Raw genomic sequence first — 15,807 nt, 5'->3', positions numbered from 1 at the left:
ATGAAAACAACTAAATGGGTAATGATAATCACCGGATAAGTGAGCTATGCATTCTGCATTAATTAGGATGAACACCATTTCTTCAGAGATATTGAGCTAATGGTCGCTTACCTCTGCTGCTTGCCCCAATGAATGAAGAATGAGTTTTTTGGCCTCCAGGTAGAGAGGCTGTCCAAGCTCTTGATAGGGTTTGTAACTGGGTGAGCGGAACCCAATGGTGAGCTGCCGCTGTCTCCTCTGGTAGTTGGCTCTGAAGACCTGCTCCCTGGTGACCCCCCAGCTGCTGTAGACGGTCTCACTCCTTGCCTGAACCTTCACTCCCTTCTGGTTTGGCATTGGCAGTGGCTTTATGAGGACATAGCTGCGAGGGTCTTTTTGCCCCGAAGTTCCTGGCATCTTGGCACTTGCTAGAAAACGATTAGAGAATCGCCCCTATCTTTCTACGAAACAGCAGCTGGTATGCAGAATCCAAGACAAAAAAAAAAAAATAGCGCACCACCAAACGTCAGGGGCAGAAAAACACACAAGTGAAACGTTTTTTGTTTTCTTTTTCAGAAATGATTTGGTTTCTAGGGATCGAATTCGGAATCGTCCTACCAAGTAAAAGTTATTTTGCCTAAATGCCTACAGATCTAAATTGTGGAAATGGAACTCAGTTCGGTAGCAAATTCAAATTCGCAAGCGCGTGAGAACGTTTCGCTCACTCTGTTTGGTCAAAATAGTAACTGTAACGACTGCGTGTGACAATACAAAACAAAAGCCGAGGTACTTAGCTCACATGTTCATGAACTAATGTTTTGGAGGTGCAGGATAGAATTGTAGGACCGGATTCGCAACCTGAATAAATACTTGGGACACGAAGGAGCATAATAAATGTACTATTTGGAGCAAAAATCCAATTGAAAATTCTTTCAGAAGGCTACTTGGAGAAGCGCAGGAGCACAGCCTAAATGAAAGCGCCGCTCACTCGTACAGGCAGAGAATGAAGTTTCGTATACAACAGCATATGCTGAGACCTAAACACGTGGTCGCCCATAGTTACAAGGACGCCTAGGCATGTTCAATTAGCAGAAGCGGAGGGGGGAGAATGAAAATGAAAATAAATTGTTTCAGGACATATATATCAATGCAATAGGCTACTAGTAATTTATAGACACGAGTAAACAAGTATTAACACTGACGTGGGACGGATCGAAACTAAGAGGGAAACAAAAGCTATTTCGGTCTGTTTAATTTTCATTTGAATTATGGACTCCCCCATGTTCGTTGTATCCTTCCTCTTGGAACAGCACCCGCACCTACGTTGCAGATAGAAGCTAGAACGTTAACAGTAGATCAGTCGCTGAGGGTAAATTTGGCGGCCATGTTAGAAAGCGTAATGAGGTTTTTTTTGTTGCATATTTATATAGCGCGAACTCGACCCTAAGGTATTGGAGCGCTTTACAAGAGCACCGTATTTACATTACACATTCAGGCACAGGGAAATTAACCCCTTCGCTGCCAGGCCTTTTCCCCCTCCTGTGCCAAGCCTTTTTTAGGTCTCGCCTGAGCCAGCGCTTTAGCGCTGCTCTGGCGAGAGCTATAGAAAACGGGGATTTGGAAGTGCAAACGAGTGCTTTTCAGGCCCCCAACTACAGTGCATGTGCGCCAGGCGCGCGCACCATTTGGCAGCCTGCGTGTACATTTCGCGGGCGCTTTGATGTTCTCAGTGAGCCGCGCGGCCACTGCGAACATCAAAGCGCCCGCGAAATGATTACTTTCACTTTAGCGGCCGCACAAGTGAAACATACCTTCTAATTCTTCTTTGGGCCACACCTAACCAACCCTTTCATCCTTACAATCTAACGTTCGCACCTACTTGGCAGACAAGGGAACATTAGCACCCCATCTCTACCTCACGTACATGTTTTTTTAACTAAGGCCATGTGCTATACTTTTGTGATTTAAAATAGGGTTCCCTTTTTTAAAAACTATTTCGGTACTTAAATGGAACAGAACAAGCTTTTGTAATTACTTCTTAATCCAATGCCATACCTAGACATCGCCAACTCTAAAAGTTTCACTACTTTCGCTGCAAACAAACACGGTAAGTTTTTTAAATTACAGAGCTACATCTCCTATTTGTGCCGTTTTTAAGGTCTCACTGTGCATTTCTGTACCGTTAACTCTAAGTGCACCTCCACTGCAGTTCACTTCAGTGCGCTTCCTGTATGTGCACTTTTTAGTATAATACAATCCTACGCACTACATACTCCTAATATACAAACTAGCTTTCACGCTGTGCCTGTACATGCTACTACCATAGCTTGCATAAGCGCCAGACTTCAACATGTTGCGGATTAAACATCGAAGTGGTGCCTTCCCTTATTTAGACATTTTGGCCCAGCAGCTACTTTAACCGCACTGCTGGCTTCTTTTATTTCTGAGGCCCATCTTCTTTCTTACAGTTCGCTAGGCTGCAGTGTAAGCTTGTACAATTAGTGTTAATTTCTTTATATACAGGAATAGAATACTGCATGCATTTAAAATAGTGACTACACTTACAGGCTCATATACATCATTGTTTCACACACACGCTACTTTGAAGAGCACTTTGCATTACTTTTTAATTTGCGCACTAAATGTCACTGCGCTTGCAAGTGTGAGATCGATATCACTGTAGATATAGGTGTGATATCACTATTACTGCAGATGTAAGTGTGGAATATCTATTATAGCAAATATTGGTGTGAGATTGCCATCACTGCAGATATTGGTGTGAGATCACTATTGCTGCAGATACAGGCCTGACATCACTATCACTGCAAATATAGGTGTCAAATCACAACAAGCATTGGCATAGCCAATAGGTCTCGCCTTTGGGACCTTATAAGTGTTTAGCCATGCAAAAGTTGCATAACTAAATACTTATAAGGTCCCAAAAGCGAGACCTATTGGCTATGCCAATGCTTGTTTGGCTATTTGGGGTAGTGCGCGATGAGACCCCTGTAACTTTTTGACCACATAAGATATCCACGCCAAATTTGCATCCTTTTCTTCCAACATCATGGGGATTCTAAAGGTACTCAGGGTTTTAGGATTTCCCTGGAGGAGTCACAGAAATGAGCCAAAATACAGCAAACTTTTGTTTTTTTTCGGAAAATTGGAAAAACGGGCTGCAAATGAAAGCATCTGGGTTTTTCCCTCCAAATGTTATCAAAAAAGGGTTTGTGGGGTTGAAATCACCATTTTTCCAGCTTTTAGGGGATACCAGACTTTTGTCAGAAACCCAACATGTTTTACACAGTTTTGGCATTTTTCTGGGACATAGCCTATTTTTGCTATTTTTTGTGCTTTCAACCTCCTTCCAGTTAATGGTAGAAATGGGTACAAAAGCAATAATGGATCCTGGAAAGCTATACATTTTAGAGAAGTAGACAAAATACTGAATTTAGCAAGGGGTCATTTGTGTAGATCCATCAAGGTTTCTTTATAGAAACTAACAGTTAAATATAGGATAAATTGAAAATTAGTTGAAAAAAACAGCCTTTTCTGTCAACGTTTTCACCTGTAACTTCTTCTAATTATGACAGCTCTTTGAAAGCAATATACCGTTACATCCGCCTGACATTACTGGTTGTGGGGATAAATAGGACTTGTAGGTTCACCAAGAACCCGACGAACCCAGAGCCAAAAACTGAGCAGCAACTTGCAATGGTTTTTTGTTATGTACCGGGTATATAGTAATTATTCTGTAAAAATGTGTACATGGAAAAATCGGTATGAAAGACACCTATGTATTTCTGAAATGGGAACAAAATATAGAGTTTAGAAACACTAGATATTTGAACATTTCCGAAATTGGGAATACTCATACTAGCATGAGAATTATAAGTCATTTTTTAGAATGACTTCTTTTTTACACAATGTCTTTCATTTGGAAGGCAGAAATGCATCGAAAGTCAATAGATAATAACAGTTCCTTTACAAAGATGAAGTACCCTAAGTCTCCCGATAAAAATGGTACCTCACTTGTGTGGGTAGGCATAGTGCCCACGACAGGAAATGGCTCAAAACCCAACGTGAACACACCACATTTTCACAATGAAAATGTACCCTTTTTTCCGAAGTGTCTAGCTGTAGTTTTTGAACACTAGCTCTGCCGGCACCTAGTGAAATGTTGCAAACCTATACATTTTTGAAAACTAGACACCCAGGGGAATCCAGGATGGGGTGACTTGACTGCCTCCCACCAGTTTCTGTTACCCAAAATCCCTTGCAAACCTAAAAAAGTGTCAAAAAAACAAATTTTCCCCACATTTCTGTGGTGGAAAGTTCTGGAATCTGTGTGGATCTGCAAACTTCCACCCACCCCGCGTTCCCCAAAGTCTTATGAGAAAAATGGTACCTCACTTGTGGGGGTTGGCCTAGTGGCCGCGACAGGAAACGGCGAAAAACGCAACGTGGTCACACCTCAATTCCGCAGTGAAAAATGACCCTTTTTTGGCAAAGTGCCTAGCTCTAGTTTTTGAACCCTAGCTCCGAGGGCACCTTGGGAAACCTAGCAAACCAATACATTTTTGAAAATTAGACACCCAGGGGAATCCAGGATGGGGTGACTTGACTGCCTCCCACCAGGGTCTGTTACCCAGAATCCCTCGCAAACCTAAAAAATTGTCCAAAAAAACATATTTTCTCCACATTTCTGTGGTGGAAAGTTCCGGAATCTGCGTGGAGCCACAAATTTCCACCCACCCCGCGTCCCCCAAAGTCTTACGAGAAAAATGGTACCTTACTTGTGCAGGTCGGCCTAGTGCTTGCGACAGGAAACGGCGCAAAACACAACGTGGTCACATATCAATTTCGCAGTGAAAAATGGCCCTTTTTTGGCAAAGTGCCTAGCTCTAGTTTTTGAACCCTAGCTCTGCGGGCACCTTGGGAAACCTACCAAACCTATACATTTTTGAAAACTAGACACCCAGGGGAATCCAGGATGGGGTGACTTGACTGCCTCCCACCAGGGTCTGTTACCCCGAATCCCATGCAAACCTAAAAAATTGTCCAAAAAAACACATTTTCCCCATATTTCTGTGGTGGAAAGTTCCGGAATCTGCGTGGATCCACAAATTTCCACCCACCCCGCGTTCCCAAAAGTCTTACGAGAAAAACGGTACCTCACTTGTGTGGGTCGGCCTAGTGCCCGCGACAGGACACGGCACAAAACGCAACGTGGTCACACCTCAATTTCTCAGTGAAAAATGACCCTTTTTTGGCAAAATGTCTAGCTGTAGTTTTTGAACCCTAGCTCTGCGGGCACCTTAGAAAACCTAGCACACCTATACATTTTTGAAAACTAGACACCCAGGGGAATCCAGGATGGGGTGACTTGATTGCCCCCCACCAGGGTCTGTTACCCAGAATCCCTTGCAAACCTAAAAAAAAATCAAAAAACCCACATTTTCCCCACATTTCTGTGGTGGAAAGTTCCGGAATCTGCGTGGATCCACAAATTTCCACCCATCCCGCGTTCCCCAAAGTCTTACGAGAAAAACGGTACCTCACTTGTGTGGGTCGGCCTAGTGCCCGCGACAGGAAACGGCGCAAAACACAACATGGTCACACCTCAATTTCGCAGTGAAAAATGACCCTTTTTCGGCAAAGTGCCTAGCTCTAGTTTTTTTAACCCTAGCTCTGTGGGCACCTTGGAAAACCTAGCAAAGCTATACATTTCTGAAAACTAGACACCCGTGTGCCTCCAGGGAGGTATGGCTTGCGTGGATCCCCCAACGTTTCCTTACCCAGAATCCCCTGCAAACCTCAATTTTAGCTGAAAAAAATCACATTTTTCACACATTTTTGTGTGGGAAAGTTGTGGCATCACCGGGCTCACTCAAATTTCCCACCACCCAGCGTTTCCCTGGGTCTCCCGGTAAAAATGGTGCCTCACTTGTGTGGGAGGCCCAAATACGATCGACAGGCAAGGGCCCAAAACGTAGTGAGGCAACATCAAAATTGCCTATCTCAAAACCACCTGGTTTTCCAAGGAGGGTCACTTGGGTGTTTGGCCCGGTGCTCGGCGGCCATCTAGGGAAACCTACCAAACCCATACATTTCTGAAAACTAGACACTCGGGGGCTTCCAGGGAGGTATGGCTTGCGTGGATCCCCCCAACTTTTGCTTACCCAGAATCCCCTGCAAACCTCAATTTTAGCTGAAAAAATCAAATTTTTCACACATTTTTGTGTTGGAAAGTTGTGGCATCACCGGGCTCACTCAAATTTCCCATCACCCAGCGTTCCCCAGGGTCTCCCGGTAAAAATGATGCCTCACTTGTGTGGGAGGCCCAAGTGCCCACGACAGGCAAGGGCCCAAAACGTAGCGCGCTGATGTCATAGATGACGCGGGGGGGCGGGGGAGGCAGGGGAAGGTCTTCCCCTGCCTTCCCAGTAAAAAAAAAAAAGATCGACCACTCACGGGGGGAGCGTCAGTGCTTCCCCCGTGGGTGGGTGTCATGACGAGCTGGACTCGTCATGGGCACAGCGCGACTGTGCTCCATGACGAGTCCAGCTCGTCATGGGCACAAAAGGGCTTAAGTGACTTGTCCAAAATCACAGGATGTGGACGCGACCCCGAGGCTCAAACCCTGGTTTCCAGCACCAAAGCCGGCAGTCTAGCCGATGGACCACATCCTCTCCCATGATGAACGAGTGCCTGCATTGATGCTGGAGTGAATGCAGGGATGGCTGAATTTACAAAGCAATTAAGTCCATTTTTTACTTATGTTTGAAGACTACGTTTGCCACCTTTCCCAGAGAAAAATACTGGCCGTTTGGTTACGTTTATAAGATTCTGCATTTAAATGGAACTTTATAGAAATGTGTATGTTTTCATTTTTAAAATGTCCTTTGTGCAGACATGCGAACATTTTAGAAGAGGAAAGTGAGAATTAAAAAAAAATATTGGGAGAATGTATTTCTCCCATTGACTTCTATTGAAGCAGAGTTCATTTCAGGCAGGAGATGACTATAATCCGGTCTATTGTCATGTATGTTACTTTAATTATCAGTCAGGGTGGAAGATAAAAACAATGTTTTACAAACTCTCTTGTCTTACATTTACTGTTTAAGGTATGTACTTGATGGAGCAGGTAAAACAAAATGTTGTATACCTTCTCTATTTCTGCATGAAAATACTAATGACATAATCAGTTTACATATTAATCTGTATTAACTGTGTGCTGTGATATATTAACCAATAAAGTGCACTTTGATAAACACGAATTACACGCGGGACTAATTGCTATTTGCATGGCAGAATAACTTTAATGACTAACTGTGGTACGCATATTAACAATAGAAGGTGTGGTGATAGAAAATGCATGATTTATGTTGCTTTGGTGTCGTTTTGCGTTCCTGTTCGGACCAAATGGTGAGTATTATTGCTTTAAATGTCGCTATAAGCTAAGAAAATACTAATAAATAATGGGATTAGTGTGGGTCTAAACATTTGAATCTTCATTTCCGTATATTAATTATTGTCTTATGTTTGTTTTGCTTAAGTTGACATTCGGGCCTACCAAGCCATGACATTCAAAATGGAGTTCGGAAGTGGCCACCGTCTTGTGAGCGCGATGTATACTGCGCAGACTCGGATGGCTCCGAAGATTTCCAGGCATCCTCAAATCAGAGCACAGTGTTCCTTGTCAAGTATAGGAACGTGGAGGACTGCCAGATTTTAGTCAGTGTAAATAGCCCGAAGGAACAATAACCACCTATAACGGAAAGCCAACATGTTGATACATCAGACATTTTCGCATGAGAACTGTATGAGTTAAGAGAATGACATAGCAAATCTTATGAGAACCCCGGACTATGAGAAATAAAGAACTAGATTGCAACTTTAAGGGGTTCAACCAATCCCAAAATGTTCCCCATTCAGTAAATGTTACACGTTCCCCAGATTTTGTTATAAAAGGATAGTAGATTAGAGAGAAGTTAGTGCGTTCCGGAGAGGTGTCACAAATTTGTGTAAGCGACTTGCTTGCACGATTGCTTGGTCCTTTGGATATCTTTGGGACTGTGCCGTGCTGAGCAAAGGAACTTTTCGGACTTATTGACTTTGGCCTGCATTCGATTGGGACGATTAATTAAAAGGATTTGGGTTATGCAGAGCTAACAGAATTAGAGAAAGGTCCCGATAGCAAGAATAGGTAAATATAAATGTCATGCTAAATTGTGTTGAATAATTAAATTTGAACTTTGTTGACCAAGATGCTAATTATTCAACTAAAAGCAAGCAATTAGATAACCTAAACAATGATTAACAAAGAATGAGTTTGTGGTTCTTTGAGTAGGACACTAAATAAGGATTCCAAAGCTTTAACGTGTTTTAGCTGGTTCTAGAACACCATCAACCAGTCCAACTAATTGGTCCGTCGACCAAGTGGTGGAGTGCCTTGATGTTAAGGTTAGGATCCTATAGGTATTGATGTAAATATGTATAAATTGGAAAAAAGCTTTTCTTCCCTATTGGTAATAAGGTACCCCCCCACATGTCCAGTGGATTCCTCATCCTCCTGTGTGCGGATTGGAGTGAGAAGTGTGAGTGTTGGTGTTATGGGCCCCACCAATGACTGCATGTGCGAATGAATAAGTGTGGTTGACGGATCTGTAACGCAAGGAGGATATGTAAAATTTGCCCCCCTTCTCCGCTGGAGCAGTTTTTCTGGTAGCAGAGTTATGGTTTTATTGTATTGGTTTGGTGATTATTGATTATTGATTTTTTTATTATTGATGAAGGATTGATTGATTATTGATTTATGTACTAACATTCTATGTTGAGTCGCGTTGCGTTCTATTTTGTTTAAAAGACTTCCGGGATGTAGGAAGTTGGATGCCCTGTGGGTACACGGGGAAAACGTGTGGCAAGTTAAGTCGCAAGGTGTATTGTCTTGTTGCCCTGTAGGTACACGGGGAAAACGTGTGACGATTGGAGTCGCACGATGCATTGTCTGGGTTCGAATTGATAACATCGTTGTGTGTTATCGGTCTGGATATTTTCGGTGTGAAAGTGGTGTATGGACAGCGAAGGCCATCTGTGAAATTTCAGACTTAAGAACAGGAGTCAATTGTGAGCTCTGATTACGCTTATCACTGAAAAGGTAATAGGTCTCCCCTAAGCTTGTAAGAAGGAAAAAGTAGAGGGAAGTGCTACTTTATCGACAAAACTGAATAATTCTGTGGAAGGGCAGAGGTAATCGCTGCTCTCGAGAAATACAGAATTCTTGTGTAAATGGACTACATTTTCCGTATGAATGTGTGTAAGTGAAATAGCACTCGGTTTTCTCGTGAAACTCTGGCCTTAATTCTCAGGAACATTGTAGCCTCCACATGTGTTTTATCCCTAGAGAAACGGTTAGCCTTTGCTTGTTGGAAGGGTGAAGTAGAGGGAAGTGCTACTTTATCGGCGAATTGAATAATTCTGTGGAAGGGCAGAGGTAAGCGCTGCTCTCGAGAAATACGGAATTCTTGGGTAAAAGGTCAAAACTATTTCTTTGGTTTAGTGAAGCGGACAATGGTGGTGTTTTAATGTCGTTACTAACAGATTTTGAGTATAAGAGAACGTGATGAAAGTTTTCCGATAAATTTTGTAAAGGAGGGGTCAGCAGAAGCAGGAGTAGTGAGAAATGCTGACGCCAGGAAGACTGCGCTGGGATTGGTCAGTTGTGGAGTGGCGTGGACGCACAGGATTGGTGCGTTAGTGTGAGTCGTGCTGGGATTGGAGAATTATAGTGTGACGTAAACGCACAGGATTGGTGCGTTAGTGTGAGTCACGCTAGGATTGGAGCATTACAGTGTGAAGTAAATGCTCCGGATTGGTGCATTAGTGTGAGTCGTACTGCGATTGGATAAGAACACAGAATAGTCGTAGAGGAAAGCTAGCGATACAAGATAAGGAAAATGATGTATTACGATCCAACAGAGAAAGAGAGAAAATCATGGTTTGGTAAAATCAAGAACTTATTTAAAAGGGACAAGTCAATTGTGACTAGGAAAGGACAGATACTTCCCCCGCCAAAATCGCCCGCATCCTTTATGGCGGTGAAATATGGGTATCATACGTGTATTTGGTTAGATAATTGGGCAAAATATACCAAAGAAGATGGAGTATTAGCATTCCCAGAAAATGGCTCTTTTAGTTTAGTGGTATTAAGGAATTTAAGAGAAAAGATGATGAGACTAGAACCGAAACCTAGACCTACTCAGTTTGAAGCTTTAACAGAATGGGAAGATGAGATGTATGAAAGGGAGCGACAGCGGAGTGGCGGAAGGTATAGATACATGTTTGGGAGACCATGTGGACAGGAGAGTCATGATGACAGGATGAGGAGATGGCGAAGTGCAAATATGGCTGATGGGATGTTCCCTATGAGAAATGCTGAAGAGACTAGTAGTAGAAAGTGTACAGAAAAGAGAAACAATACAGGGCCAGAAGGCTACAAGTATGGTGTGGATGAGTCGGAGGATGATGTACTCGAGGACATGTTCTATAAAAATCCTCCCCTGTACCAACCAAACTCCACGTTGCTGACGCCAAGTTCGCCAGTAAAAGAAGCCCCACGAAATAAGAATTTTGAGCCAACACCACCTGATTTAGGGAAAAATAATCCCTTTAGGGAATCTGAAAATACACAGCCCGTTAGGATGGCAAATGAAAACTCAGCTGAATTAGCCAGAACTACCCTGGAGTTAACTGAAAAGATTAGGGAATTGACCAAAAATATGGAAGCCATAACTGTTCCTGTCACAATAGGACCAGTGATGCCTGTCTTTGGTAAGCAGAAGGATAGTGAACATTTTCTAATGATTCCTTACAATGGTAATGAAACGGGAAAAAGGCATTCAGGAGAAAATCCATGGGGAAAATTGGTGAGAACTTCTGGGTTAAGTACTCCTAAAAATTTGAGAGTAAATCAAAGTCCAGCAAGTAAAACATTGATGACAACAGAATCGGCACCAGAATCCCCAGAGAGGAGTCTAGAGTGAGTAAAAAATGAAACAATCGCTATAGATCCCACTTCTGATGAACTAAGTGATTGGTTAAGGAGCCTACAGCGAAAAGATGCTGAACCTCGACCTTTAGATGTGGCAAAATTAAAAATAACTTTGGAAGAATTGATAGTAGGGACTATTCCCAGAGAAAAGTTAAAAGCATATCAGGATGAAGAGCTAATGTTTCTATGTAAAAGTATAACATGGAGGACGAGATATTTGCATGAGAAATTGGAAGAAGTGGCGAGTGAAATGGGTGTTGATTTTGAGAGAATAAAATCGTTACAAAAACCATAAAGAGTAGACTTTGCTGACAAGGACATTGAGAATTTGAATACCACAGGAAGACTAACTCAAATTAAAGAACTGATTGTTCTGCTAAGGAAATGGGGCGATGTAGATAAATGGAAGAGCAGGTGGTTTCGGAAACGAGACGATGCAACAGACAAGACTTTTCCAGCTTTCCCAGTAAGAGAAAAAGAGACAGTAGTAACTGAGTGTCCCATGAGGGAAATCCCAGGAGGGGGTTATGTGCATGTTCCCTGGACTAGGCAGGACATTTGATCATTTACAAATGACTTTCCCTGACTTCGCGAGAAGCCGGTGGAATGGTATAGGCAGGTAGATAGGTTTGTTAAATTATCAAAAGTACTATGGATAGATTTGAATGGTCTATTCGACATAATTGTGCCAGCAGATCTATGGGCAGAGTGTAAAATTACAGTAGGTTGGCCCACTCATGAATACCCTAGAGATCCTAAACAGGTTCCCCTGATCCAGAAGTAATGAGAAAATACGAACAGGTAGTTACCTTCTTGAAAAATAAAGTACCTCCAAAAGAAACTGATTGGGTACAAATTGATAGAACTCGCCAAGAAGTAAAGGAATCTGTACATGCCTATTATGAGAGATTGTTATTGGCTTTTAAACAATACAGTGGTGATGAAAATCTGAGTGAGAAAGATTTAGGTCATTTTGTATATCAATTTGTGTATGGGTTGCGACCTGAAGTAAGCGAAATGATAAAACAGCATACTGTGGATTGGCAAAATAAAAAGATAGACGAAGTATTGAGGCATGCAAAATATTTTAGTGACGAGATTGAAGCCAAGCAACGTAAGCTAAAAGAAAAAGCCATGTGGGCTCAGGTTAAGGTGGCGGAAAGACAGGAAGCTCAACTGATTGAACAGGCAAATGGCATGAGCCATGTGAAACAAAAACACAATATTAGGAAGGGAAAAGGACAGATTAGTCTAGGCGAAGCCAAAAAGAAGTGGCCATGTCATAACTGCGGAAAGTTAGGGCATTGGAAATCCGAGTGTAAATTGCCCCCAAGTGCTAAGGGTGATAATGCATCAATAAATCCACAGGTGCAGAATGAGGTGAGTTGTCAACCAGAGCGACAGCAGCAGGTTGTTGCCCAACAGTGTCAGGTGCCAAAACCACCTTTTCCACAGAGCTTAAAGCCACAGAGATACAGTAATGAGACAGGATTCTACACTGAGGAACAGGTAACTAAGCTGCCGCACGCTCGTGCTGTTTCGCAGTATTGGCTGCAACGTGATGAGAGTGAGTCAGAAGAGAGTTATTGACGGTGCCGAGGAGAGGAAGAAGAGTGCGTACTTGGCGCAACTCTGGAAGTAGACCAGACAGACCCTTTTGTTGATGGAAAGATAAATAATGAAAACATTACTTTCTTACTAGATACTGGTGCTACTCGCTCAACTGTTAGATCAGCTGATGTTAAAAATCTTTCTCTCTCAGATGACCCAATCCAAGAAGTTGGAGTCTCAAACAGACAGATAAAAACGTATCTTACTGAACCAGTTAAGGTTAAAATAGGAAAATCTTCTGACATGCACCGCTTTGTCGTATGCAACACCAGCCCTGTAAATTTGTTAGGGAGGGACTTGTTGTGTAAGATGAATTGTACGATCTTCTGTACTCCTGATGGCATAGCTTTTGAGACTCCTGATGAGGATGTACTGTACAAAATGACCATGGCCAATATGGAACCCGAGATTACTGAGGCATTTGCTGTATTTGACCCAGAAGAATTGCGTCAGGAATTAAAGAAAACAGTGAAAACAGAGGTATGGGATTTCACGTGAGAAGTCATGGGACTAATGAGAAATGTAGATACAGTAAAAATTACTGTGACAGAAGGAATAAGTTACCCAAATATTCCACAGTATAAATTGACACCCGAGATATTTGCAGGAGTTACTCCTATAATAGACAAAATGATTAAACAAGGTATTTTGAGAGAAATAATGAGCAGCCCATGTAATTCACCGATTATGGGTTTGAAAAACCCTTTAGGATAGTACAAGACCTGAGAAAAGTGAATAAAATTGTTGTATCATGTTGTTCCATCGTACCAAACCCTTCTGTGATTGTATACCAGATTCCTCATGATTCAGAATGGTACACAGTTATTGATCTGTGTCATGCTTTCTGTTCCATCCCATTGCACCCTGACAGCCAACAGATTTTTGCGTTCCGGTTTGTCGAACGTACTTTGGCATGGTGCCGAATCCCACAGGGGTATACAAAAGTCCATCGATATTCAATCAGATTCTGAAGAAGTCCCTAGAAGATTTAAAAATGCCCGAAAGTTCAGTACTAGTCCAATATATCGATGACCTACTGGTGACATCGAGAACTCGAGAAGCCTGTGTAGTGGATACTGTTGTGCTGCTGAATTATTTAGCGGATGGAGGACTTAAGGTATCCCCATCAAAATTATAGTTTTGCCAAAAAGAAGTACAGTACTTAGGCCATAAAATTGAAAAAGGGCTGAGAAAGGTGACTGCAGATCGGATCAGGATAATCAAAGGAATGAGAGCACCAATGACTCAGAGAGAGGTGAGAATGTTTCTTGGAATGGTTGGATATTGCCGTTAGTGGATCAGCAACTTCTCCCTGATTGCAAAACCTCTGGTACCATTGACAAAGCGTGATGTGAAAGACCCCCTTGAATTGAATAAGGAGGAATTGAAGGCTTTCAAACAATTAAGAGATGGTTTGTATGAAGCCCCAGCTCTTGGCATGCCTGACTATGAAAAGGAGTTTGAGCTCTATTTCAGCGAGAGAAATGTGTGTGCACTTTCTGTGCTGCTACAGAAACATGGAAAATTGAGGCGACCAATTGCATATTTTTCTGCTATTCTAGATCCTGTAGCTGTGGCATTACCTGGTTGTTTAAAAGCTGTAGCGGCTACCTGTAAAAGCCTGGAACAGAGTGAAGGAATTGTGATGGGATATCCTGTGAGAGTGTTTGTGCCTGATGACGTGGCGATCCTTTTAACTAAGAGTCGCACTCAGTTTATGACGCATAGTCGTCTAACTAAGTATGAGAAGGTCATTTTAGGTGCAACAAATGTGAGCCTTGTGAGATGTCTAAATGTGAACCCATCGACATTGTTGCCTGATGCTGAAAATGTGGAAGTAAGGGATGACGTGGATCATGATTGTCTAGAAGTACTTGACTTTTGCACAAAAACACGTCCTGATATAAAAGAAGTGCCTCTGAAAGAAAGTGACTATGTGATGTTTGTGGATGGATCATGTTTGAGAACAGACGAGGGTATTCTGAGTGCAGCGTATGCGGTATGTACTGTAGCGGCTGTACTGGAAGCGTCTTGTCTGAAAGGAGTGATATCAGCCCCGGTGGCTGAATTGTTTATATTAGCAAGAGCGTGCAAATTGGGAAAGAATTTGAGAGTCACTGTGATTACCGATAGTCAGTATGGCTTTGGTGTGGTGCTTGACTTTGGGCAGTTATGGTCCCAAAGAGGGTTTTTGACATCAAGTGGAACTCCTATAAGGAATCACACCCTCCAGGATTTAGCGATTTAGCGATTTGCAAAAATAATCGCAAAATTGGCAGTTTTGTAAAAAGGCCACGATTTTTACAAAACTGCCCACGAAATCTGGAAAATGCAATCTTTTTTTTTAGGCTCGTCAAAACAGGGAAATTACTTCCTTGCATTTGTGGGCTCGTGTTCAGTAGCAGCTATTTTCCTTAGAAAAGAATGGAATACAGCATTAGAAATGGCAGCCACTTGGCTCTAGTGACTCTTCCTGTTCTACGTTCAGTGAAGCACACGTAATAGCTCTAAAGTAAATGAGACTGCTAGCAAACAAGAACATAAAACAATAAAGTAAACCCGGAGAAAACCAAACAGTTCACGGCTCTATTGGGGAAAGAAACTTAAGCCAAAGCGAAAACAAATCAAGCTTATAGCCACCTTCTTTAATCAAAGTGTTAACACGATACTCTGTTCTGGAATGGCACGAGTTAAGAATTTCTCTTGCAGATTCCGACAACCGCAAACTTAGCTGAGTGATGACATCAATGACAGGAAGCATTCACATCGCTTCTCTGGCACAAAGTTTTGCTATGCATGAGCAGTGTTGCAAATGATGACAGCCATTTTAATGTCTGATAGCAAGGTGTAGGTGAGATGCGGAAGGAATGAGGTTATTGGTTCTTACAGAGTATTCATATATTTCTGAAAGAACAGCTTCGGTAAAAATATGAAGTATCCCTAAATAAATACTGAAAGCCAAGCAACCATTTATGATTTTGCCTGTTTTCAGTTGAATTTATGGGGCTGCTTGAACTCAAAGCCTAACACAAACATAATGCTTTTCTAGCTTTAAGATCAGATTATATGGTTGAGCGTTTTTATGTGGCTAACTATGTTTCTCTTAAACTGTACACATCTTATGATGTCCACAAAATTAGTAGTTTTTCTTCGTGTGATAATGT

At 42.2% G+C, this 15,807-nt stretch overlaps 1 protein-coding gene across 2 annotated transcripts in view; it reads right to left on the bottom strand.

The window, feature by feature from the left end:
- The window catches only part of CCDC60 (coiled-coil domain containing 60), a 639,895-nt gene extending 638,941 nt beyond the window's left edge, over positions 1 to 954 (bottom strand). For both annotated transcript variants that reach the window (XM_085633209.1, XM_085633208.1), the window contains exon 1: positions 112 to 954. In XM_085633209.1, the coding sequence (XP_085489335.1) occupies positions 112 to 396 (285 nt within the window). In that variant the 5' untranslated portion in view covers positions 397 to 954. The remainder of the gene's footprint in view (positions 1 to 111) is intronic.
- Between the last annotated feature and the right edge of the window lie 14,853 nt (positions 955 to 15,807).

Source organism: Triturus cristatus, chromosome 11 (assembly GCF_964204655.1).
Source record: "Triturus cristatus chromosome 11, aTriCri1.1, whole genome shotgun sequence".
Lineage (NCBI taxonomy): Eukaryota > Metazoa > Chordata > Amphibia > Caudata > Salamandridae > Triturus > Triturus cristatus.
This window is presented reverse-complemented; position numbering and strand designations above follow the sequence as displayed.